General features: G+C 41.2%; 1 protein-coding gene and 1 long non-coding RNA gene across 2 annotated transcripts; both read right to left on the bottom strand.

The window, feature by feature from the left end:
* Positions 1-8,097: 8,097 nt before the first annotated feature.
* Positions 8,098-16,396, bottom strand: LOC145343443 (uncharacterized). The gene is made up of 3 exons (XR_013886705.1): positions 16,249-16,396; positions 8,712-8,806; positions 8,098-8,621 (listed from the first exon to the last, which is right to left on the bottom strand). It is a non-coding gene; the product is annotated as an uncharacterized LOC145343443 (long non-coding RNA).
* A 1,391-nt stretch (positions 16,397-17,787) lies between these two features.
* gas1a (growth arrest-specific 1a) lies at positions 17,788-23,508 on the bottom strand. Its single transcript, XM_080188812.1, has one exon. It carries the CDS (start codon positions 23,186-23,188, stop codon positions 22,376-22,378), a length of 813 nt encoding a protein of 270 aa, XP_080044938.1. The 5' UTR covers positions 23,189-23,508; the 3' UTR covers positions 17,788-22,375.
* Between the last annotated feature and the right edge of the window lie 4,477 nt (positions 23,509-27,985).

Genomic DNA, 27,985 nt, shown 5'->3' with positions numbered 1-27,985 from the left:
TCCTGTTCCTTCAACATCACTGTGTTATCCACACCATATTCCTGGAACTCCCGAGTCAACAGCCTTGTGAAGTACTTTTTGCCACATAGATTGCAGCACTTCAAAAAGATCAATATCACTTTCTTATGGGCAACTATATATTGGGCAATAAATGCTGGCCTTGTAGCTAGCCATGCCCATATCTTGAGAAAGAACATTGAAAAAATATTCAACATTCAAGAATATGTAATGTATTTACCTTTGCAGTGATATACTGATTCAATTTGTATATTCCTTCTGAGTTTATTCCCTGTTGGTTCTTGGATATGTTTGAGTGCCCTGCGAATTGTGGCGATTAAGGTTCTGTCACCAAGGTTTCTTTTAGCCTTCTTTGTACTCTGACCTGCATAGTTAAATCTGTAAATGCTTCCTTTGCTGCCTTGTGCTCTTTTTATTTATTCTCTCACACATTATTTACTTCCTTTTGGGTCAAATTATTGGAGGAGCCCTTTTATAACATCTGATTAGATAATGGAACACAAACCGTACAAACTAGATGACTAACCATGTATGTTAACCCCATCTAACTAATATAGTAACAGATAGTGAAAATTGGCATGGATATGATGGGCAGAATGGTCTCCTTATTTGTGGCAAATCTTTCCATGTTTCTATTTGTTTACTGACTCCTTGAACTTGAGACAATATTTCCAATTGATAATTGCTGTTATGTGGCAGTTAAGTCTGGGATGTAAATTAGACACTAAGGTAATTATCACAGCAGAGAACGTTAACTTTTTGCGATGTTTTCCTATTTATTTTCATATTTTCTCCCCTCAATTCAAAATCAAGATAATCACAAATTAAACGAGTTTCTGTTTCTATGTTCAAACCGTTTGATCCTTTAAGTATTCAGGAAACGGGATGTTTTACTTTTTTTGTTAATCTGCAGTGTAACGCATGAAATACAACCTACAAATCCTGAGTCACATTGGCACAGAAAAGCAACTGAAATAAATGCAGTTGAGTACAAACCATTTGCAATAAACCCAATCATTAAAACGAATCAATGCAAACCACTAAACATACACACCCTAACACATACATACTTACACCACATTCACACAAACACACTCAGCCCAGCAAATAATCTACCTCCATGTCATTGACAATTCTAGCCACATTCTGAGTTATTTAATCTTAAAGTTTTTTTAAAAATCCAAGATAGGCTACACGTTGCAGTTCAAATGTTCTCTCTCTTTCTGCTTTCACCTGCTTTCCTCTATCCTGCCCTTCTTTCTCCAATCCTCTTTTCCCCTCTTCTGACCCTAATCCCAACCCAGTGACCCTTTCCAAACTTAACACCATGACTTTTACACTTGATTTATGGTGTGCCTGTGAAGGGTCAGGCCTGGTTTTAGTGCCGAGTTATAATCACTACTAATGTCTTTATTGGGCTACTGTGCTTCTAACGCAGGAAGATGGCATTAAAAATGTTACTTTTTTCCCCCTATTGTGCTATCTGTTTATACTGCCATAAACTATTGTTAATAAACAACACAAGTAGTCTAAAGCCAAGGATGTTAGATAACTTTTATCTTGCATTGACAAAGAAATATACCTATTAGTCTTGGAGTGTGTTATTTTGCACAGCACTATTGGACGGTATGTAGGGCGTGGATGCCTGGGGGAGGTTTGAGGAGCAGTTCGCGTGAGGTAACCACACAATAACACAACCAGGAGAGGCAGTTAGCCCATATATTATGAAGTTAAACTTTCGAAATAACGGTACTGCTATTTTCTTGTTCATCCAATGCCCCACCCGCACCGTGGCCCTCGCTTATTATTTGAGTAACCCCGGGTGATTACTGCACCACCTTGAAAACTTGTGGGATTGTGTTTGAAAGTTTATTATTTTCCGGAGCGCGGTGATTGTCTCGTTTCAATAGATCCGTGTTGCACTCACTTCAAGATGCTAAACGTTTCTTACAAAAGAGAGAACTACGTTTTTCCCCTTCTTTGCACTCCTTGCCTTGCTCTGCTTCTTATTCATTAATTACTCTAAGGGTCTATTTATGTAGTTTACAAAGCCACTTAAACTGCGCACCAATTTAACATATTTATGACCCCGTTTTTCTTTCTTTTCTTGGAGACTGTACGCTGATTGTTCTCCGGCCCCGAGGACCCCGGAGCGGCGTAAATGATGAAAGAAGACACATAAAGAAGGAAATGAATGTGTGAATGATGAATACCTTCGAGAAACAACTGGGTGCAATTTGGCCCATAGCCCTGGGGGGTCACTTTAATAGAGTCTCGCATCAACCCATTGAGTATATGAGAGACTATTAAAAAACAAGAGATCACTAGTGTAGCTTGATCATTCTCGATCGCGACGCTCAGGCAAAGTTATAACGATCAGGTCTGGAAAAGGAAGGTTGCTTGAGTCTGTACTATTATTTTTTTTGATGCCGGCTCATAAATCGTGGAGATTGAGTCCCTTTCAAAAGCTCTCCATGGTCTAGTTTCGCTTCTGGGTCACTAAAGGCATTGAAGTTTTAATGGCATGCCACGGCAGATTACACGATACAGCTGTCCCGGCACCGTGAAAATTAAGTTATGCCCCGTGTCAGCAAGTTTTTATTGGCAAAGCGCTGAGAAGTGCGCATCCAGGAGCAGCGTCATTGGTCTGAGTGCTTACTCACTGTCAGCAATGGAGATGATGGGGGAATCGGAGAGAAATGTGCTCTTTGTTCTGCTCTCACACAAGAGGTCTCACCCCATAGACTCTCTCCTATAGACCCTGCCTCTTTATTAAAACACTTCACTCCATCTTCAAGCCACTATACACTCCAGAGAACAATCGCCATGATTCTGCTCCTTCTTATCCAGCTGGTCTTTCAGACTTGCCTGCTGGTCATGATTTCTACCTCAAAGCACTCCCCCTACTTAAAGTCTCCTTATTCATTACAACTTCTCCCCCTCTCTTTTTTTTTGCAAACCAACTCTTTTCAATGTATTGCTCGTGTTACGAAAACTAGCACCAGGGTCATTCTGTTAGGCCGAGGTGTGTATATCTATATTGTATGTGTGTGTGTGTGAGAGAGAGATCTTTGTAACATTAACTGCCCAGTCACTCGGTTTGGTGAGCCAGGGGGGTGGGGGAGAGAATGCAGATTCCAGCAGAGGAACTTGACCAAGAAAGGAGTGCAAGGTTTTTTTTAAAGTTGTTTTTGTGTGTTCTTCCTGGATGATTGCAATCCCTGCTCAGTCATCTGATTGCTTCAGTTCAATAAACCTAAACAACGGTCCACAATGGAAAATGTCAGACCACAGAAATGTCAAAATAGTAATTGAAATCACTGTTTTTTTTGTCTATGGATGAAAAGTGTTTTATTAATAAAAGATGCCCTACATAATTGACCAAACAGCTCGGGTGTCTGCGGGTCGAAGTGCTGTCTCCTTGCGCAATGTAAGAAGGTGTTTGCTGCACTTCTGGCCAGCGAACGTGTAAATCTGTTCGAATGCAAATCTAGGGATACTTAAAAAAAGGCCTTTGGCTTGTTCCAGTTTGTTTACGTTTTTAGCGTGCATGGCGTAATTAATATGTTGTTTCAAGTCTCACCCACTCTGCCAGTTGTTAGTAGTTTGAATAGTTCATAAACACATCCTCTTTCGGCTGTGCAAACTCGAACAGGAGATTTCAAAACAAAGTTTTGCTCTGCAACCTCGCTATTACTGGAGAAAATTCATTAGTGCTTCGTGCTGTCAAATGACCATCATTTATCATCACTTAAAGATAAACAAACAGAGAGGTACAAGGACAAGGACTCCGAGATAAATCTTTCTCCTCCTTCAACCTTGACGTCTTCTCCTCCCAGGAGAACAACTGGATCGACATATCTGAGAAAGAAACTGAAGAAGAGAAAGCCAGGGCCGGAATTTATAGCACATAATACCTGTCTGCTCGCCCCCTGAACCCATTTCACAGGTCACAGGGCAGCAAAATGACCAATTTAAGAAGTGTTGGGCACCGAAATGTGCTCAGTAACTTGATGCACTGGAGACCTCTCACCTCCCGGGTCACAAAATTAAAATGTTTATCAGTGCTGTTAGAAACATGAGCGCGTTTGTTAATCTGTTTGCAGTAAAGAAAGAAGCCGAATCAACAGAATGAAAACTATACCGCGAGCCGTTGGCGTTCTGTGACATTTTTTGCGTGCATGTGGAGCACATTAATTGCAACAAGCAATGGTAATGGTAGATGCCAGCCTTGTGCATGTGCTGGGAGTTTTAGAAAAGAGAATTGTAATGCCATGAAAGGGGATTATGAAACAGCCACTGTTCAAAATGAGATTATTGAAATGACATGGCATTTAACCGTCCAAAATACCATCTTTGATTAAATGAGTACAGCTCACTGCAGAGCTCTGTGCAATTTCAGATAATTATGACTCTGAGTACGTGGTTACGAGAGAGTTTACTCAGCTGTCAAAATGATTGTATAACGGTGCCGAAAATAAATGAGAAAAAAAACACAAAGAACAATAACCCAGTCCTGGGCAAGTAAAAGACAGGCCTTAGAAAATGCAGAAGACTTTAGGGAGATACCTGTGAACAGTCTGAGGCATTAATGGCAGTTCATCAATGTTTGCATATGTCAGTTGACACAGCCAAGCGAACATGCACTCATGTACACATTCATTTGTTTGATACAGTGTGTATCTAGCGAATAAAATGCCTGGTGCATTGATTGGCCCGATGTTACTATCGGATTCCAAATAGTTTTCAAAGTTTGAAATGAAGTGTTTCTCTGGCCAATCTCTAATCCTCTCTCTCTCGCTCCAGAATGTGGAATGCTCCCAGGACACGGGGAGTCGAACACCAGCCGTTCTAACTGGATTAAAAACCTTTTCTCATTTCAAAGGTTTGATCTCAACAAGTTTTTGATGTGATGAAATCAAAGTGGCAGCTTTGACTTTTTAAAAAAACTGGATTTAAGTATTTAGAGGAGGAAAGTTTCGTGCCAAAAGGGCAAATGTTTGTGCTGTGCCATTTTCTTTTATTAAAAAAAGGAAAATAGTGGCATTCCAGCATCCCATATAAGTTTATTTGTGTTTGCTGTGAGAGTAACGTGCAGAGAAATCAAATAAACAGACACTTCTCAGCCCGCTGCTTGTAAACAACATGCAATGCCCCAAGTTTTCCAATGTCTCAAGAGTGACCTAGTGGACCATGCTTATGCTATCTGGACTATTCCGGGGAAGTGCACGGTTCCCGGGATAACAACGACTGAACATTATCTGAGAACATCTTGTTTCATAAATTCAGTTCGCCAGCCAGGGGAGGAGGTGGTTGTGGGGGGGGGGGCGGAGTTGTATCTATTGTGGCCTAAATCTTTTAAAATGTGAACCTAAGATTCTTTTCAGCGACTTCTTATTTGTGCGCTAATCTCAAGGGGTTCATTTTGTCACGGTATTTTTGGGACATGAATAACGTTTAACTGTGTCTTCGTTCCAATGTGCATGCATTTATCTCGGTCATTGACTACGTGCATTTATATAGCGCCTTGAACGCGGCAAACAGTTCCAAAGAGTAAAGGGGTAGGGGCGGGGGGGGGGGGGGGGGCTAAGTGATAATAAATAATTGACATAAAATATAAATCCGCGTCTACTTGAGACAGCAGAAAGGAAAGTTAGAAATCTAGCGGTATCAACGCTAACTGATCTATAATAACATCATTGCTATTGAAATGCCAAAAATTCGAATATTGTCAGCAGCAAGCACTTAATCATTCAATGTCGGCCAAAACAAACTTTGTAAAGATCTCATCAAATCATTAGTCATTGCAAATCCCTGAGAATCGCTTCAGTCCCGTGATCAATGGAAGGGCTTAAAGGCTGGGCAGAAGTCGCTGAATTATTATGCGCTTTTTTAATGAAATTCCGCTCCTGCTGAGATCTTCCCTGCCAGTTTTCCATATTTCAGCCTGGGAAACGTTTGGTCCTCTCTTGCCGTTGCCAAACGTTAATTGAAAACATTTCAGGGAAAGTCAGGTTGGGGGCGCGTATTGAGATTCCAATGGAATCCTCTCCCGTACAAGACTCGAGAGTATCACCCACACAAGAGCCGACAAAGTGAGCCTTGATTTCTTAAAGGAGCAATCTTTAATCCTGCAAGTTGCTGAAAGAGGTGACAGGGTCACTTATTCAAATAGGCATTTTGCGTTCCCCATGTATAAACCAGCACGTAAAATGGGCTAGATGCCTTGGCGGTGGTGCTGGATTGCAGTTGAGCTGTTTTGTATATTTTGCCAAAACCTGCTGACAATTTATTATATTCCTAGAATTGAGAATGGACCATACCAGCGGGGGCGGGGGGGAAGGGGGGGAGGAGAGGTGTGGGGGCGGTGGGGACGGGCAAGGTAGGCAGCAGACTGTGATTCCAATCCTAGTTATATTAAAAAACAAAATAAAAATCATTCTTAACGCTTAACAACGGCTGACCAACTATTTATGTCTAGATATCTGCATCTTTAGTAGAAATATTTGCAAAATATAAGTATATGGGTAAGTACTCTGTCAGTTTGGCTACTGTTATCGTCCCCACAACTGTCTACAATCATTACAATAGCATTTTAATATAAACATAAAATGCTACAAATACTCAGCAGGCCAGGCAGCATCTGATGCAAAATCATTCAGCAGAAATATTAACCGTGCTCTCTCACTCTCTATAGTTCCTGCCTGACCTGTTGAGTGTTTTCAGAACTTTCTGTTTATTTTAATTTTCAGATTTCCAGCCTCTGCACTTTGATTTTGGATAAATCATAACATTTGTTTGCAGGAGTGTTGCCATTCCTATATCTACTTAATAGTTGTAAGGACTTACAAATGATTTACATGAAGAGAAGGCTGGTAAGACGGGTAGCCATATAGCCAATGGCATTTAATGCAGAGAAGTATGAAGTGATGGACTTTGGAGGGAGAATGATGAGATGTACCATGAACATATGTACAAATAGTGCAGAAAAAAAGGAACCTGAAGATTTCAAGTTGGATCTCTGCAGGAGTTCCTCAGGGTAGTGTCCTAGGCCCAACCATCCTCAGCTGTTTCATCAATGACCTTCTTTCCATCATAAGATCAGAAGTGGAGCTGTTCGCTGATGACTGCACGATGTTCAGCATAATTCAAGAAACCTCAGATACTGAAGCAGTTCATGTCCAAATGCAGCAAGACCTGAACCATATCCAGGCTTGGGCAGGCAAGGGTCAAGTAACATTCGCACCACACTAACACCAAGCAGTGCCTATCTCTAACAAGAGAGGATCTAATCTTTGCCCCTTGAAATTCAATGACATTACTATTGCTGAATCCCTCACTGTTAACATCCTGGTAGTTACCATTGACCAGAAACTTAAACTGGACTGGCCATTTAAATACTGTGGCTACCAGAGCAGGTCAAAAGCTAGGAATCTTGTGGCAAGTAACTCACCTCCTGATCCTTCAAAGTCCGTCCACCATCCGCGAGGCACAATTTAGAAATCTGATGGAATACTCTCCACCTGCCTGGATGAGCTCAGTTCCAGCAACACTCAAGAAGCTCAACATCCAGTATAAATCAACCCATTTGATTTCTACCCCTTCCGCAATCCCTCCACCATCAACGAACAGTAGCAGCTGTGCGTACCATCTACAATCTACACCAAAGGAACTCACCAAATTTCTTAGGCAGCACCTTCCAAACCCATGACCACTGCCATCTAGAAGGACAAGAGGACAGATACCTGAGAACACTACCACCTGGTGGGGCTCAGTTGAGACATCTTGCCCAATTCTGAGGACCTCAAGCTAGGAATAAGGCCCTGGAGAAGATACAGAAAGGAGATTTACCAGAATGCTACCATGTATAAAGAAGGTCTGTTACATGGACAGATTCGAGAAGCTGAGATTGTTCTCCTTAGAGCGGATAAGGTTAAGGGGAGATTTGCTAGAGGTGTTCAAAACCATATGAGTTTTAATAGCATCAATAAGGAGAAACCTTCAGCTGGCAAGTGGGTCAATAACCAACATTAAATATAATTACCAGAAGAGTCAGAGGAGAGATTAGAATAATTTCCTTTCAACACACAATTTTATTATCTAATATGTGTTGCCTGGTGGATGCAGAACTTTTACACTGTTTCAATGGGAATTAGACATATACAGTACTGGAAACTGAAAAGTTGAAAAACAGCAACAGATGGGGTTAGGGAAAGCAAAAGGGAGACAGAAACAAAGAGAAACAGCTGCAGAGAGAGGAACCACAAAAACTAGGAGAGGAAATGAGATGGAATGAAGCAGCACCAGATAAACATTGAAAACAAGAAACAACCAGAGATCGATCTTTCAATTAAAAGCACACTCTCACCAACTTTTACAGATGCACCATAGAAAGCATTCTTTCTGGTTGTATCACAGCTTGGTATGGCTCCCGCTCTGTCCAAGACCGCAAGGAACTACAAAAGTTCATGAATGTAGCCCAATCTATCACGCAAACCATCTTCCCATCCATTGAATCTGCCAACACCTCCCACTGCCTCGGAAAAGCAGCCAGCATAATTAAGGATCCCACGCATCCTGGACATTCTCTCTTCCGCCTTCTTCTGTCAGGAAAGAGATATAAAAATCTGAGGTACCAACCAACTCATGAACAGCTTCTTCCCTGCTGCCATTAGACTTTTGAATGGACCTACCTTGCATTATGTTGATCTTTCTATAATCCCCATCTATGACAGTAACAATACATTCTGCACTCTCTCATTACCTTCTCTATGGCGGTATGCTGTGTCTGTATAGAACAAGAAACAATACTTTTTACTGTATGCTAATACATGTGACAATAATAAAACAAATTTTAAAAATCAAATCAAATGTACACATATATATTCATTTATATTGAAGAACAGGGAAGTGAGACTAATTGGTTAGCTTTATCAAAGAACTGGATCAGCTAGGATGTGTTGAATTGCCTCTGTCAGTGCTGTATGATTCCATGAAAGGTAGAGTTCTAATTGAGCTGGCTACTAATTCTGTGGAGGAGACACTGCTGATTAACAGTTATGAAATATTTTAATTTATTTTTAGATAATTTACAAATTTTTGTCCATTATTTTATATTTGCAACACCTATTCAAAATAAATCAATGGGTTACAAATGCAGAGAAGATTATCTTTGTGCAATCTCATTGTAAACCTATTTATAAAAGATAAGTTTTGGATTTGGCTAAACATAAAACACAATCAGGAAATCTTTCCCCTCGCACCATTTCACTGGGAACTAAATCCATACCTGTCAGACCTGTTCCTCCCCTTTGTGTACTCTCCTAATTGGTTGGCTAATAGGTCTACCAATAGGCAGAAGCAAAAAACAAAGAGCATTTTGCTGGTTAGAATGTGGGTTAGGAAATACTGTTCTATTACATTCTTAACAATAGAATTTTGGGATTGGGAACTTGGTCAACCTTACAAACATTTCACATTCCTTCCCTCAAAAGGATAAATTTCTTTAACTCTGGCGTCTTGCATCTGGAAACTCTCTCTCTTTTTTAAGTTGGCTATCCCAAAAGTCCAACTCACTAATGGTAGAGTCCTTGAGTTACTGAGCCATTTTAATCCTTTTCACCAACACATAATTTTTTTAAAAGTTTATTTGTTAGTCACAAGTACGACTTACATTAACACTGCAATGAAGTTACTGTGAAATTCCTCCAATCGCCACACTCCAACACCTGGTTGGGTCAATGCATCTAACCAGCACATCTTTCAGACTGTGGGAGGAAACTGGAGCACCTGGAGGAAACCCATGCAGACATGGGGAGAACGTGCAAATTCCACACAGATAGTGACCCAAGCTCGCAATCAAACCCAAGTCCCTGGCACAGTGAGGCAGTAATGCTAACCACTGTGCCACCTTGCTGCCCCATTTCAGCTGACTCTTATGTGAAAATAGATGCTTCCTGTATCCAGCTTGTTCTAGACAAAACTGCATGCAGAAGAACCACACCCCAAGAATCTATTCTCCCCTCTCAGTAATGTCTTATTCATCATTTTTCTGTTGTTTATTCCACAGGTAACCTTAATGGTACCATCACTCCAACATAAAACATAACGTTTTTTTACCCAAAAGCAGATGGATGACCACAAGAATCAAGCAAAGTTCAACTCATGCCAAGTTTGTTTCCCATTGAAATTAATCTGTTGGGGTTTGGGATTTTGAACTAGTCCTCACATTGCATAGTGACAGTTTTAGTTTATTTCACAGTTCATGCTCCATCATATATGATCAAGTTCAGTTGTATTAGCTTGCTGGCTGTACCTGTACAATGCAACCTTGAATTCTTCATGTCAGCTTTTCTCAAATTTATGGGATCTTAGATTTGTTGCATCACTAGTACAATTGCTCTGCCCTTCAAAGCACATGTGAAATACTGATGTTATTGGTGCCAAAATGTTTACTAAACGTACCATTTAACTAGTACTTTTTAAAAATACAAACATGGAATAAGAAATTTTGTTCATATGGAAATGGGGAAACTTAAATGTTTATTTTGATGCCTCTGTATTTATACAATATTAAGAGGTGCTATATAGATTAAATCTTGTTGTCATTGATCATGTGAATGGAGGGCTGTTGTGACTGAGACTTTTATGAGGTTGCAAGATGAACAGTTTATTTTCAAAGAAAAATTTCAAAATCTCTTTGCTTACATTAACAGTTGCAGGATCATTCAGAGACATGCCAGACTTGCCAATGGCTCATTGATTCTGTATATGGTGGATACTGAAAGAGACGGTGTGGAGAATGAATGGGAGGGGACATGGGGGATCTGAGATCCTATGGAAGGGTGAATGGGGGTGGTTGGTTAAGGGTTAGGATTAGGATTAGGGTTAGAAGTATGAGGGCTGAGGGCCTAACATTTATGATTACAACTGGGCCAACGTCCCAGTAAATGGATGATGGCCTCATCATCCGTCCACTTCCATTGTCGCCTTGCGCCCTTTCTCTGAAGGCAGTGGGTCCATCTCCAGCCTGTGTCCTTCTCTCTGACACAAAAATAGGATGGATGGGCTCCTTCAGCATGGAGGTGAGATAGCAAAGTCAGGAAAGTTCACAACTCCTCATATCCATCTTTTGATGAAAGTCTAGTCCTAAGTGATTATGAGGCAGTACTTGCATCTTTAGCAGGATTGTCATACAATGTGTAGGTGTTGGAAAAGTTGATGGAAGGCTTGTTAATAACATAAAATCAATCCTAACTAGATTTTATAGACCACTCAAAAATAAGTCACATTGGGTTATTTTGCAAAAACTGGTCTGAGCAGGTCAAGTATAATTTGAACAACTAAAGTTTCTTTCATGAGTTTGTGGATCACGTCCCTTGTCATTGCTATGCTATATTGTATTGCATGATATACGGATGTAACAAGTCATGGTTTTAGTGCAACAACAACAACTTGCATTTATGTAGCAACTTTAATACATCAAAATTCTTCAAGGAGTGTTCTCAAGGAGTTCTTCAAGGAGCGTTCTGAAACAAAATTTGACACTGAGGCATGTCGCAATTTATTAGGAAAGATTACCAAAAGCTTGGCAATGTGGTAGGTTTTAATAAGTTTCTTAAAGGAGAAAAGCGAAGCAGAGACGTTCAGGGAGAGAATTCCAGAGCTTGACACATCGCAGCTGAACACCAATGGAGGGGTAGTGAAAATCAGGGCTGTGTAAGAAACCAGAATTGGAGGAGTACAGCGATCTCAGAAGATTGGACAGGTGAAGTAGCTTCCAGAGACAGGAAGGGGTAAGACCTTGGGAGGATTTAAAAAAAAAGAGAATCCATGCCTGATCAGAAACTAATATAGGGCGGTGAGTACAGGAGTGAAGGTGAAAGGGACTTCATGCAAGTTTGGACATGCGTGGCAGTATTTTGAATGATCTGGAGTTTATGGAGAGTTCAAGCAGATACTGGGCAGTAAAATAACATAATAGTTCGGTGTAGAGTTAACAAAGGCATGGCTGAGGATCTTACTGATAGATGAGCTAAGATGTTGATAGAGAAGGGTGACATTGCAGAGTTGAAAGTAGGTGGCCTTGATAATGAAGAAAGAGCAGAATCATGTTCTCCCAAAACTGACCCTTTCAAACATCTTCCCCTCACCTTCAGAAAATTGGAACATATATTAGGCTCACCATTACTTCTCAAGAGCAAGTAGAGTATCGATCCTGAGCAGTAAAACATGTATGATTTTTATAAGGTGGTTGCCTTATTTTGCACACCTAAGGAGTAATAGTCTTTGTTGTTAATGTACAGTATGAAACTATATGAAGATCATCAAATAGCAAATCATATACATATATGATATTGTACATGGTAGGAAGCCTGAGTTCTTGCAATGCCATAATTATGAATATGCATCTGGATCTTCTGTTACTGCTTGATGCATAGAGTTTGTAGGTTTTTACATGTTACATAGGGCATCCATCACACTTTTTTGCAGTAGTACACAGAAATCTAGCTGACGAAATAGATATCTCATTTGAAAAGATACATTGAATTTGGAAACCTTGATGACATTTATTGCAGATAGTAGCAAAGTGGAAATATCATTTAAGATTGCAAGTCTGGATTATCAGATGCAGATCTTATTCACAAATTCCATGCTGCATCTGAATTTCCGCAGACATTGATGTTTTTTAAGACCACTAGTTTGATCTGTATCCAGTACAGATAGTGGAGCATGGGTGGGTGTTCTTACACGTTCTCTGAATAATTTCAGTTTGCCCTAACCTTTGACCAATACAACGGCAAAATGTCCGAAAATATCTTTGACTGTGGAAAAGCAAAATCTCTTCCCATACTTGCGCAGCTGTTGTATGCATTTGTAAACTGTAAAAATTCCTTCCGTTGTTCCAAAGTTAGGCTCAATTTGTGCAAGATGGACCACAATTACTGGGAATTCAAAGGTTACAGGATTTAGTTGCTGGGTTGCCTTATCAGCTTTTCATGAGTTTTTAAACAAGTTAAGCAAGAGTTACATTGACAATTTCTATAACTTTTCTTTAGTCATGTATGCAAAGGAGGAATTTCAGGAGTGAACAGATAATACTCATGAAGGTAAACCCATATAATTACTCAGCATGAACGCCCATTTTATTCAGTTGAGAAGCTTTACAAATGGGATTTTTTTATTTTTCCATGGGACATGGACATTGCCAGCATTTGCTTCCTATTCCTAAATCTGAGAATCTACAGTGCAGAAGGAAGCCATTGGCCCACTGCGACTGTACCAACAATAATCCTCCCCACGTTCCCCACATATTTACACTCCTAACTCCCCTGACACTAAAGGGCAATTTATCATGGCCAATTAACCTAACCCGCACATCTTTGGACTGTGGGAAGAAACCAGAGCACCCAGCTGAAACCTGTGCAGGCACAGGGAGAATGTGCAAACTCCACACAGATAGTTACCTGAGACCAGAATTGAACCTGGGTCCCTGGCACTGTAAGGCAACCACTATGCCACCGTGCTGCCCAGTGGGCATTTAAGGGTCAACCACATTTCCGTGGGTTTGGAAATATATATAGGCCAGACCAGGTAAGAATGACAGATTGTCATCAACAAAGGATATTAATGAACTCGGATAGATTTTCACAACCATTGACAATGGTTTCATGATCATCATTACTGAGAGTAGCTTTCAATTCCAGTTTTAGTAATGAATCGCATTTAAATTCTACCAGTCGCTGTGTTGGGATTTACTTACTTATCCAATGACATCACCACCAAGCTCACTGATCCCCTCAATCATATCATCCTTTACGTGTCTTTAAAGGTGGTTCTGTTTATGGGGATGATTTTCTGAAAGTGAGTGAGAACAGGAATTGTATTTGTTTGTTATTCATCCTTGAGATTTGGGCTTCACTTGCTAGGCCAGCATTTATTGCCCATCACCAACTGCTCTTGTGAAGATGGTGATGAGCTGCCTTCTTGAACTGCTGCACTCCATGTGGTGTAGGTACACCCACAGTGCTGTTACGTTTGGAAAGGGATTCCAGCATTTTGACACAGCAACAGTGAAGGAATAGTGATATATTTCAAAGTCAGAAAGGTGAGTGGCTCGGAGGGGAACTTGCAGGTGGTGGTGTTCCCATGTGTCTGCTGCCCTTTGTCCTTTTTAGATGATAGGGATCATGTATTGGAAGATGCTGTCTAAGGAGCCTTGATGAGTTCCTGCAGTACATCTTGCAGATGGTATGCACTGCTGCTATTGTGCGTTGATGATGGAGAGAACGAATATTTGTAGATCAAGTGGGTTGTTTTGTTCTGGATGGCTTTGAGCTTGTTGAGTTTTGTTGGAGCTGCACTCATTCAGACAAATGGAAAGTATTTTGTCACACTCCTGACCCGTGCCTTTGTAGATGGTGGACAGGCTTTGGGGAGTCAGAAGGTGAGATACTCACCATGGAATTCCTAGCCACTGACCTGCTCTTTTAGCCATAGCCTTTATACGGCTAGTCAAGTTAGATTCTCGTAGGGGATTCTGCGATGATAATGCCATTGAATGTCATTATAATACAAACGATAGACATTGTCATATAGAACTATTGATATGTTCCAAACCACAATGCGCTTTGTCTGTATACATTCAAATATCTGAACTGTATGGTGTCAATCAATGTGTGCTGTATGGTCTATGTATCGGCCGGTGTTACAAGTACATTATTTTATTATCCATCATACGCTGCTTGACTGTACTTACCTGGACAGATGCTATCTGGATCAGCACCCATGTCAAAATTAACCTCTTAATCATTGCATAATATCTTTAAAATTGTCTGAATTTTAAATTTTTAGTGCCAGAAGTTTTTTTTATGTTGAAACTCAGAGCAATTTTCTGTCTCTTTGTTCATTTACTGGGCTAAGGAATGTTTCATTTTTTGTGCTCAATGCCATCATCACAATGTGTTACCTTAAACGTACACAGAGAATAGCTGGTTTTGCTGCAGCAAAGTATCTTGTCCTTAAAATCCATACCTGCATGATTGATGAAATACATATGTCTAATCTAATTGTTATTTCTTCACCTTACAATATTATTTAAATCTGAAGAATGTTTCTGTGTTAGGTTGATCTTATTAAGATTTTGTATTAAACTTTTTAATTCTTGAGCAGATTATTATAGTTACCAAAACAATTAGAAATTACAACCCAAGCACCTTATCGTACACTTCCCAAAAGCATGGTTATGTTCATGTAATTGGTGACTGTCTGCTATCAGGTAGTAAAGATTCACTCATGCAGTGCTTGGAATTGTCATCTGGATCACAGTTGTCCAAACATATTCACATTGAAAATAAAGGAGAGTTGGAATCTGTATTGTATGCAGTATCACTGTAGCAACTGTTATGAAATCACATTTCCTCTTCATAAATGTATCCATGTTGTTGGTCTCAACCATGTCCTATGATGGTGTGTTGTACATTCTAATCATTCTGAGTACAGAAATATGTCCTTACTTTTTTACAGGATTTACTGTTAACTATTTTGCATCGATGGACCCTGGTTATGGATGTTCACACAAGTGGAAACTTATATGGATTGCACTTTTCCAAGAAGGATCCAATCCTATTACTTGGGGCTGAAAGCAGGAGCTGATCCTGCTCCGACGGCAGTGGCAGCACGTTACCTGTGGCGGGCATGGCTGTCGGTTCAATAAGGGAAGGAGAGGGCACGTTTGTGGCAAGATGCACTTGAAAAATGTGGGTGTTTTGTAGAGGTGGTTTAGGCCTGCAGTTGGACGTGGATCCCATTCTAGCGGTGCCACCATCGATATGGGTGCAACCGATGTTGCTGGCTTGTCCCCCTGTGAGCCATGCAGTAGTCACCCACTGGGAGAGAGGCGGCCAGGGTTTAGCTACAGCTCCGCCAAGGCATGACAGGTTCTTTCGATGTGGGAAAAATGCCAACAGGAGCGGCAAGTTGGGACTCTTTATTGTCTCAACTGACCGCCTGTGAACTGTTTCCCAGCACTGACAGTATGCCATGGGTTGGAAGAGGAGCTCCTCTCCCACCCCATTACCAACTCTCCCAACCCATCACCAAAGGACAGGGGGAAGTTCAGCTCACCCTTTCACACTTACCCTGTCCAATACATTCATAATTTGACAGACCTCTCTATTGGGTCTACTCCCTGTTTTCTCCTAAAAGAAGTGGAAACTTATTCAATCTTACCCGATAGTTGTAATATTTCAATTCTGATACCATCCATTTTATTTGCACTTTCTCCAGTCCTTCTCTTTCATCACGGAGACCAGAATTGTGGCCTGACTGGGGTTCCATACCAGTTTAACAAGACTCCACTCCTTTTGTATTCTGTAGCCCTCAAAAGAAATCCCAAGACTTGGTTACCATTTTGAATTGTTTTGATGTCCCGTTTCTAATGATTGGTTCACCTTAGATCCCTTTGCTTTTCTACACCATTCAATTTCTTACTTTCTAAAGTATAGGATTCCCTATCGAAGTAGTTCACTCATACTATCCATGTTGACGTTAATTTGCCACTTAATTGCCCAGACTGCAAGTTTATGATCAGTTTCTAGATTCGCATGTAGGAATCCAGTGTGGATTTAAAGAAACATTATAAACATTTTTAAAGATCCAATGAAATAGGTAGGTTTTTAAAAAATTTATATGTGTTCATTTTTGGCTTATGAACATTTTTGGCTTATAAGAGACTGGAGTATAGTTTCCATTCTAGAACCATAGAAAAGTTGCAGCACAGCACAGAGGAGGCCATTTGGCCCATCTTGCCCATGCCAGTATGAGAACACCCAGATGACCTTTCTAATCTTACCTTCCTGCACTCGGCCCATAGCCCTGTAGCTTACTGCACTTAAGATGTAGAGATCCAGGTACATTTTAAAATCATTTAGGGTCTCTGCCTCCACCACCAACTCAAGCAGTGAATTTCAGATATACACTACCCTCTGCATAAAAATCATTCTTCCTCATGTCCTCTCTACACCTTCTGCCACTTATCTTGAATTTAAGTCCCCTGTTTCTAGAATTCTCCACCAAAGGAAACAATTTTATCCTGTTCACATTATCTCTTCCCCTCATAAATCTCTACACCTCTATCAAGTTAATGTACTAATAGCATTGTTAATGCCGGATCATTTCCTCGTCCGAGTATACCTGCTCAAAAGGGCTGATTCACATGGCATGGTTTGACTTCACTTGGAGTGTAACTTGGTCTGCTGCTGATTAGATTTTATGGGTACTCATGCAATCTGCTAGATCAATTGGGCATTCTATAAGCTAAGTAGAGATTTTTCTGATTGTTTTAAAGTTTGCAGGAGATAATACATTCACAGAGCTCTCCTCCAATGCTCAGATTCCAAAGGGTAGCTGGGTTTTACCAATTGTGAATTGCACTCTGAGAGCATATGTAAACTGGAATGATGCAGAATTTGACTCCTTCTGTGGATTTTGCTCAGTTTTGCTCTATACCATTGCAAAACTAATGCAGATGAAAGTTACTCATTTCAGACCACTAGTACAGTGCAGGTAGAAATATTTATTCAAATCGATTTGAGTTGATTGGAAAAAAGCTGTACCACAGAACTGCTGCCAAGGAATATTCCTGAAAATCATGCAGCATTTCATAGCAATCTGTTTAAATATTGTGTTGTATTTCTTTCAAACATGGTTATGGCATTTATCTCTTGTTTATTTATTCTCAGCATATGATCTACTAATTTTGGCTAAATTGCCATGCGTCGACATCAGAGTAACTAATTCTAATTCCCAGATAATTCCCTGAGTTTCCTGGAGTGAGCAACTAAATTGCTTCTTACTTCCATCACTAAATTTTAACTGAAATGATGTAATGTGTAGGAAAATAATATGGCCACGAAAAATTATGGAAATGTAGCTACTGTAAAACAAAATTATTTATTATCATTCATTCGGTCTACTTATGTTATTCATTTACCTCTTTTTGTTTGATACCCACACTTTATATTTCTGAAGATTGCTCTGGCAAAAGTTGTGAAAGATTCCTTGATTCCCTAAAGTGCTTTGACTATTGATATTGGACTCCATGTTGTTCAGTTGTTGTCTCAATATTGAATTGTAACATAATCTTATTAGCCATAACAGAGGAAAGAAGTTCACACAATTTCGATAAAATCAACCACCTCTCCCCCACCCTTCACACATACAGTGCCTTGGACCACGATGTGGGTCTTGTAATAGATTTCATTCTTTCTTTCCCTGTTCATCATTTAAAAAACACATCTAAGCACTGTGGATGAATAATTTAGTCGTCTCTAAGCCAACACAAAGCAAATGTTACCCGCATAGTTCACCCCAATGATCCAGATGTGTTCATGCATTACCTTTACAATGTATACTTTGTATGTTTTGACTTTTATCTGCGATTGTTTTTTCTCACAATGACACTATCGACATTATATTTTTGAAGTGATAGCTGTTTGTCACGTGCAGATACTGGAGCAATTCCCATTAATCTCAAAATCTCGCATCTTATTTGGGAGTTACAAAATTCCCTTTAAGGACTGAACTATAAGTTTCCCATAAATCTGACAGAGTGCAGAGCAAGGCCTGTCAAGGTGTCGATGTTTCCCATGTCATTTCTTGTAGTGTCCTGTCAACTGCATTATACTTGCACTTAGGCCTTGAGTCATTTTTCTCTCACACCAGCACCTTTTGTCTCTAAATAAAACATTTCCACAATAAGCAGATCTAATTCCTACACGTTTATGATATAACAGGGGCCGCGGACTGCCACTGTGCGGATAATCCCTCGGCAGTGTCACTGTATTGGTTTTGTAAAGGGTCACCTAAACATTTGGTGGCTGAAAGCATTCCTTCCACAATAACAATATCTGAAGCCCATACATTTATGATGCACCAGAGGCTGGGGGTTGCCAGTGTGTAGATATTTCCCACATAATTCCCTGCAGTTTCCTAGACGTGTAGTATGCTAGAATGAAGTGCCTCCTCATTGTTTGACTGAACTATTATGTGCTTAGCATTTACATAACAAAAGTGCCACTCGACTCCCCCGATTAATGCAGTTGAAGGGCTCTTGTGGTCCAGTAATAAACATTGTTGAAATAATTTATTTGGAGCCCTGGTTACTCGTGGGAGAATGGTCACTGCGAGTTAGCTGATTGGACAGTCAATGTTGTTGTCATGATGGTTTCATAAACACCAAGTACTATGTTTTTCTCTATTGTGTCTTGTATACAAAAGATCTGCTGTCTGCCAGGGTGATCAGTGGACCAAGAGACCCTCTCTCCATATACTGTATGCTCACTGTCAGTTAAATGAACTGCTCCTTGTTCTCCTGTATTGTTCAGGAGTCCCTTAAACATTCTGTCACAGAGAGCGAAAGAGAGGGGGGGAAAAAAGTCCTTGCACTCTCTCAACTCTCCACCTCAGGATTCATGTTCTGTGAGGCGCCCTTCACCAGTGGCGATCACTTTACCATAGCTCCGGGCAGCATTCGTTCAATTAATCAATAGATCAGCCTTCCCCTTTATTTTTGCAACCAATGCCATTTGAAGAAATCTCTGATCGAACCTTCTCCGCATTTATTAACTATAACAGAAATTGCTAGGTACCGATGCTAGGCCGGCTAATCTGGCAGTATGGAGTTTGAGAAATGTCCCTTCACTTTTCAAGTTTAAGAAAGGGTTGTACTTTCTGGTGAAAAGTCTGTTAGCAATAAAAATGCCCCGTGAGATATTAGGGGAGCAATAAGCTCCATTTTAAAATAGATAAAACAATAAAATAATCCAGACTATTAAGAACTAACTAATTATTGTATATACTTTTGGACTGTCCGCCTTTGATGTCATGAAGCTAATGGTTCATTTACTGTACTTGTCTGTCCCAGTTTCATGTTTGCTCTGCCTGTTGCTCTCAGGGTGAATACAGCGGCAACTCCGTTTGCCATGCTGTTTGGCCGGTGATTTATTTTAGGCAGATGCTATTGACAGCCGCTTGTAAACCAGTCCCCATTTATCCTGTTGGTTAATTATCACTCCAGTTTCTAGACCTCAGGCTTTGCTGTGCTCATGTTTTTGCTCTTTGCTGGGGAAATCTCGGTGTGTCCCGTCTAACAAAACGTTTTTCAATGGAAACAGGGAATGTTAAATCTACTTAAACTAACGCAAACAGCCATTACTCAAACTATGCACACAGCAGAAACTCGTCTGGACAGCAGTTAGCAAACAACGATTTCACTTCGGGTCAATAGGTCATCTTTTAAAACATAATATATTTACAAGACCAATAAGTTTGTCAAAACCACTGATGGTTAACGACGGTTCTAAGTTGTAACCCTATCTCTGCCTGCACTAAGATTTATATAATGGAAGACTGTCAAAATCGATATTTACAATTAATCCATTTAGATCCTAATGCAAGTTATCAATGTAAACGTGTTAACAACGTGAAAACGGGTATGTAATTGTAAAAGATTATAAATAAACTCATCTTGGCTTATCGGAGTACTGAGGGAAGTTGTTTCCGGGAAGACTGTACCCACTTTAAAGTACAAGTGAATAGGTGTGCAAACAACTACTTACAGCGGTTACAAATGTAAGCATACAGGTTTCTCTTTATGTAAAATCCGCATAATAGGGTTGCGGTCGTTAAACAAATCCGTCAACCAAAGTAAGTTTATTTGTGGGCACAGTTAAACTTTTGACTGGGCTTCCAACCGCAACATTGAAGAATAAAATAAACAGCAAGAGAAAAGATAAATAAACTTGTTCTGTGAGCCTGATGTGGCGCGACTTACTTGAGAAGGCACGGGTAATCCCCCAGAGGACTGAGCCTGCTTTGTGTTAAATGTTTAAAGATTTCAAACGACGGAGTTTATTCCTACTGCAAACACTTCTATTTACAAGGTCAAGTATACCAGCACTCGACGGGTGCTTAAGAGTGTAATTATTTATCTAAGGGCGTTTGAGTGAGAATCGGGAGCCCTGACAAGGGAGCCCAGGCTGAATGCCCCCAGAAATCGACTCAAACTAGAAGATGTGGAAAATATATGCATGGGTTCGCCCAGTTATTTCTTCCTGCGGCGATTTTACATCTTTTTGACTCATTTCCCTCGCTGCCGTAGAACAATAATAAAAACACAAACTTCTAGAATGGGTTCAGGCCAAACAACTGCAACTCACAGCACAAGTTTATGATAAAAAGTAACTTTCTAACAAGTTATGCATTAACACTAAACCTGCAATCTTGATACTGAGCATCTCATCTGAAACCATGTAAAGGAAAGGCTGCTTTTCATAGCAACTTGCTTCCAGCCGAAACATAAATCGAGACAATTAAGTACGATTTTTTCAAACCCTTTTGTATATTCAGTGTACAATGAGCATGTCAGTCAGTACTGCTTGGCCAGACACCAACAGCTGTGATGTGCTTCCCCTTGCACCAGTATATTAAAAGTAAAAATGACTTCGCCAATGATTCGTAATTTAGAGCTTTTTGGAGTCATTGGTTCAAAAATACGAAAGGCCAGCGGAAACCCAATTAATCGAAAGTCAATGCTCAACCCAGCTGTCAGCTGTGAAAACAGCAAATGTGATGGCACTGGAAGTTTGGGAAACTTTAGTCTCCTACACGCTCAGGGACACTAGCAAATATCGCGAAACAGTTTAGTAATATATCTAGTGAACGGCCAGAGTTTTCACATTCACCCAACTCTTTGAACAGACACGCACAGTCTTGAGAGTTTTTTTAAACTAGATGACTCTTTATGGCTTCTATGAAAATACAATGTTAACGGCAGCCTTACAAAGTGATTTTAAAATAACAATTTCTATCAAGGCCAATTTTTAAATATCTCTCCATTTCCAAAAATACATATTTAAAAGGTAACTTTTTTCAAATCTATATGTTTGCATCTTATATTGTTCAATTGGGATCGCCGAGAATTCATTATAAATCAATTTCCCTTTAGAATAAGTATTGAAATCCTGTACCTTCGCTGGTAAAAGTATCACTGCATTCTTTCACAGCTCGATGCTAAACCAGAGCCGTGGTTAAGTCTATATTTCAATAAATTATTCCCCAAATGTATACATTTGTAACTTTATACACACACAACGACTGGTTAGAAAAACACCAGTCATATAAGATTTATACTAGTTGCACCAGAGATTAATTCCACAGCTCTAATACAACCGAAAATACAAACAAATCTTACCAGAATTAAATTTATATAAAGGTCTATTAAATTGTCTTTTTTAATATTGAAGATGGCAGTGCAGAGCTTCTTTTTTTTAAGAAGGATAAAAGTTGTATTGTTCATTTATAACCGGGTGACTGGTAGTAGTAGTAAAATGGATGCCATCAAAGTCAAAACATTAGGCAGTGGGATGCTGGAGGAGACGCTGGCGCTTGGAGCGTACCTGTATGTGTCTCTATTCTCATCATCAGAATCGATAACGTTGTCATCATAGTCCGAGTACTCATCCGGCTCCATGTCCGAGCCGCTGCTGCCAGAGCTATGCTCAGGTCCAAAGAAGCACAGCCTGGCCATGTTGTCTTTGATGGCCTCGCAGATGGGTCGGTCGGCTCCGTCGCAGACACATTCCTTCAGCAGCAAGGCTTTGGGGATCACCAGCATGCTCTCGATCACCTCCCGGCACTGATCCGTGCACTTGATGCCGTTGAAAAGTTTCCCGCAGTTCTGGAGGTAGCGGCGCATGGCGTTGTTGCACTGGGGCTCGGTCTCGCACTGTAGGCGGGCTTCGGTGCAGCCCATCACCCCGTCCCGGTTGCGGGTCCTGGGCAGGCAGGGCTCGATGGCCCGCTTGGTCCGCTTGCACAGCTCGTCCTGGACGCAGTCGCAGTTCTCCAGCATGGGCCCGTTCTGCGTGTGGTTGAGGTGGATGAGAGCTGAGAGGCAGTGGCTGGGGCACCGCCTGGTCTCTAGGCTCAAGACGGATCTGCAAGCCTCCATGTACTGCTCGTACGCGAAGTTGCAGTCGGGCTCGACTTGGCACTGCACGATGGCTTGCCAGCAGATCCGCCGGGCCAGCGCTCCAGAACTGCTCAAAAGGAACAGTAAACAAACGAGAAGGTGGCCCCCGATTCGGATCAGGCCAGCGAGACTTGCCATCGTCCTGGTGTCTGAAAGTTTGGGAGTTTGCTAATTTTTTGCATAGGGGACGGCTGGTGTCACGCATCCATTCAGAAGTCCTGTCTGTGCGATGCAGCAGAGTTTCTTTCTCACTATGTTGTGCAGAGTGAGGCAGACTGGGTGCTTCTCGCCTGCTTTTCTCTCAACATACTGCAGGCAATGCTTCGCAGAGTTTGGCTACGGTTCTTTTTACACGAAAGAACTTCCCTCCTCCCCACACACACAAAAAAACTCCAACGTGCTCTAATTACCTCGGAGCGCCTTATTATCTATTCAACAAACTGCAAACAAATAGCGGTGCAGCCCCTCCACATCCTGGTCACTCAGAGCCCCTCTCCCCGCCTACTTCGCTCGGACCGCGGCATCCCATTGGCTCACTGCTCTAGGACCAGCCCTCTGATTGGCTCACTGCTCCAGGCCCTGCCCTCTGATTGGTTTCGGAGCTCCACCTCCAGCTCCTTTGATTGGCTACCAGCTTCCCCTTCCTACTTTCTGATTGGCTCATAGCTCCCACTTCCCGCCTTCTGATAGGCTCACATCTACCACTTCCCGCCTTCTGATTGGCTCACTACCCCTTCCATCCTTTTGATTGGTTCACAGATCCCACTTCCCGCCTTCTGATTGGCTCGGAGCTCCCCCGCCAGCCCTATGACAGCGTCACTGCCATTTCCCACCTTCTGATTGGATGGCAGCTCCTCTTTGATTCCTATGATTGGCTCACAGTTTCTACTTCCAGCTCTGTGATTGGGTCACTGCCCAGTCCAACTTTCTGATTGGCTGGCAGTTCCCTTTCCCGCCCTATGATTGGCTTCTCGTTCCCAGTTTAGCTCTATGATTGGCTCACAGTTGTCGGGGGGAGGGGCGTTCGGGCAGCTTCCTCTTGTGTCTGCATTCTTTAGTAAATTCCCGCCTTGTTGGCTGTATGGGGCCGAGTGTGGGTTCCCTGCCTCATTCTTCCCTTCCTGGCCCTGACTGCAGTTAACTGGAGAGCAACTTTCACACTGAATCTCCTCTCCCTCCCTCCTGCGGGACTTCCAGCGGAATCTTCCTCTATCAAAAAACTCCCCCAAAAGTCTACAAGTTATTATCCACATTCTTAAGGAACACAAGTTACTCAGAAGCCAACCTAGTTCGCTTAAAGCAAAATTTAAGCCGTTTTGATTTGAAGTATTTACATTTTCTCATATTGCCTTATTCTCTTTATTTTAGAAATTAAAAAATAATCTATTAAGACTAGTTTTAGGATTAGCTGGAGTAAACTTTATTCGTTCGTGATGATTTGCTTGAGAACTGGGGCACCAATTCCCCTACTCATTCCACTTCTCTTTCTCTTCTTCCAACACCTCCCGCCCCCTCATTCATTTCGATCTCATTCATAAATAACCTGAATCTCTCTCTAATATCCAATCCTCGGAGCAGCATTTATCCATTCTTATTATCTTTCTGATTGACACTCAAACGTGTTCTGCGATTGGTGCCCGAGGCTCAGGTAGGTTCACTTCCATGGAACTGCCTTCCGCCGAATGTGACGCCACTGGGCGCCCCTTCAAAGGAGTTTAATTCACAAATTTGCTACAACTTGTGTGCTTTGTTTGATATATTGTGTTTGGGTAAGAGAGGAAATGAAAAACAAAATACGCTTAGCAACTTGTACAGTGCTTGTACGCTCGACCTCTCGGAGGCTGTAGGTAACAGGCTATTTTAAAGGTGAGAAATGACACATACCAATGTATAAAACCAGCCAAAAAATTCGGAAACTACTCTTAAGTAATGCGTTTACTATAATTGGAAAATGCACAGAAGGGGCATAAAGATTTTATTTTTGAATAAATACAACAGGAACATACAATTCCTTACGACAATAAGACTGGAGATACTAAACGCCCGTAATATTTAAATCTGTTGGCAATCAGAATTGTGGCACATGGTGGTGTCTTTTTCACGCGTTCTTTGTATTTGATAATAAACATTAACGTACACAAAGCAAATCACAAATTAACGGCCGTAGGAAAACTATTAGTCATTTTGTTACCATAATACGACAATCCATAATTAATAGTAATCATAGCAAGACACCTGTATGTGCAAAACAAATCACTGGAGTTAATACAGTTCGTTAAGAAAGGACAACAAGACCGAATTTTGAATTTAAGTTGGAATACTCTTACGCGAAAATAATAATTATACTATGTTTCTTTATTTAAACACCACAGTTGATTAAGAATGTGAAAGAAACAGAAGCGGATGATTGTAATTTGATGCCATGCATTTACTAACAGGCATGAATCCAAGGTTCTTCCCTTGCTAAGTAGTTTAGAATGTACTTCCTGTGGTGATTTGGCTGAAAGGGCCGTCACATGGGATTTAGAAGTTTAAAAAAACTATTTAAAAGTACACGACATTTTGAAAATAGCATGAAAACAGGAAATGGTGTAGTTCTGACAACGACCTGAGTCTGAAATATTTGGTCCTTTTTACTTTATGCAAGCTGTCACATTTTCTGATGAAAGCAGACAAAAGTGTATGTTAGGGAGGTATCTGATAGTGTGATAGAATGTGTTATCAAGGATTTTATTGTTTATTCATTGGCGGATTGAAACAATACTTGACCACCATATTCTTCTCCAAGTTCCCTGCACCCTCCTCCAGCTGGCTGGGGCTGCACAAGCCTGGTTCCACTCTCACCAGGGCTGTCAGCCAGAGAATGACCTGTTCTAGCTTTATTCTCAGCGCTGTTGCCTCTGTTGTTACTCACACGTTTCTAGTTCTCATCTATTTATTATTCCTCAGACGTAACTCATCAATTTCCACAATATGGCAGTCCTACCTCTCCTTCACCTCTCTTTATCCTTCTCCTGGCTCTACACTGTGAAACCACTTGCCCAACATCCAGTATGGGATGAATTGCAACTGCTTCCGATTAAATATTGGGAGAGAAGCCACCATCTTTGATCCCTGGTACAAATTCCAGTCCATAGCTACCAATTCCACTCTTTTCCAAATAACTGGTTAAGGTTGAACTGGACAATTCACAGGTTTGATGCATTATTTAAAATTATGGGATTGCATGGTGCCACAGTGGTTAATAATGCTGCCTCATGGTACTTGGGACCCAGGTTCAATTCCATCTCAGATGACTGTGTGCAGTTTGCACATTCTCCCTGTTTCTGCATGGGTTTCCTCCAGGTGCTCCGGTTTCTTCTCACAGTCCAAAGATATCCAAGTTAGATGGATTGGCAATGCTAAATTGCTCTTTAATGCCAAGGGTTTAGCAAGGTAAATATGTGGGGTTAGGGGGATAAGGCCTGGGTTGGATTGTTGTTGGTGCAGGCTTAATGGGCCGAATAGCCTCCGTCTGCACTGTAGGCATTCAATGGGGCAATTCTCCCAAAAAAAATGCTGAATTGGCAAGAAAATTGTGTAATTCACGATTGTTTATTCAGTGAGAGTTCAGATTCAAATCTCCCACACTGTACAATGCAGAAATCACAATCATGAACATCATTAAAAGCTCGGGGGCCAGGGCCTATTCACGCCGGAGTCTGACAGTTCCAGGCCTCTATACACGCGCAGTGGCTTTGATCTGTCAGCCTCCCATTTGCTGGCCAGCTCAGTTGCATACCCTAGCACTGATGATTCCCCCCACCCTGGCAGACCCCCCACCACCCCAGCAGACCACCCCACCCTGGCTGATACCAGCCCCCCCCCACCCCGCCCCCCCCCCCCCCCCCAAGGGTAGGCCCAATAATGACATTTAATTTATATTAAAAATAGATTAAAATCACTTACCTTGTCTTCCTGCCGGTTTCCAGCATGGTCTCAACTCTGCCCGTTCTCTGACAGTGGGAGACGCGTATGCATCGGGAACACGTGTGAATCCTGCAAAATGGCCAACACATGCATCTCCTAACACAACGCACCAAAAATTAGCACATTGCGACGAGAGAATCAGGCCCTATGATTCTATTCTATAATTATTTAACCACAAGGCAAGTTCTTGGCCATAAATTAGGCATGATGTGGAGATGCCCCAGTTGGACTGGGATAAGCACAGTAAGAAGTCTCACAACACCAGGTTGAAGTCCAGCAGGCTTATTTGGCAACAGTAGCTTTCAGAGTCTCAGGCTCCTTCATAAAGTGAGTGAGGACTTGTGCTCACAAACAGGGCATATACAGAAACAAACTCAATTTACAAGATAATGGTTGGAATGCGAGTCTTTACGGGTAATCAAGTCTTAAAGGTACAAACAATATTAGTGTACCAGTCACTCTCCACTCACATTGTCTGTACCTTTAAGACTTGATTACCTATAAAGACTCACATTCCAACTATTATATTGTAAATTGAGTTTGTGTCTGTATGTGACCTGTTTGTGAACACAAATCCTCATTCACCTGATGAAGGCTCAGTGCTCCATAAATTAGGTGCAGGGACCTGGGTGTCCTCGTACACCTGTTACTGAAGCTACTGCAGCAGGCAGTTAAAAAAAAGAAAATGGTATGTTGGCTTTCATAGCGAGAGGATTCCAGTACAAGAGTGGGAACGTTTTGCTGCAATTATACAGGACCTTGGTAAGGCCAGACTTACAATATTGTGTGCAGTTTTGGTCTCCTTATCTGAGGAAGGGTGTTTTTGCTCCAGAGGGAGTGCAGAGAAGGTTTACCAGACTCATTCCTGGGATGGCAGGACTGACATATAAAGAGAGATTGAGTCAGTTAATTTGCTGGAATTCAGAAGAATGAAGAGGGATCTCATAGAAACTTATAAAACTCTAA

This window comes from Carcharhinus amblyrhynchos, chromosome 5, assembly GCF_965287045.1.
Source record: "Carcharhinus amblyrhynchos chromosome 5, sCarAmb.v2.hapA, whole genome shotgun sequence".
Classification (NCBI taxonomy): domain Eukaryota; kingdom Metazoa; phylum Chordata; class Chondrichthyes; order Carcharhiniformes; family Carcharhinidae; genus Carcharhinus; species Carcharhinus amblyrhynchos.
This window is presented reverse-complemented; position numbering and strand designations above follow the sequence as displayed.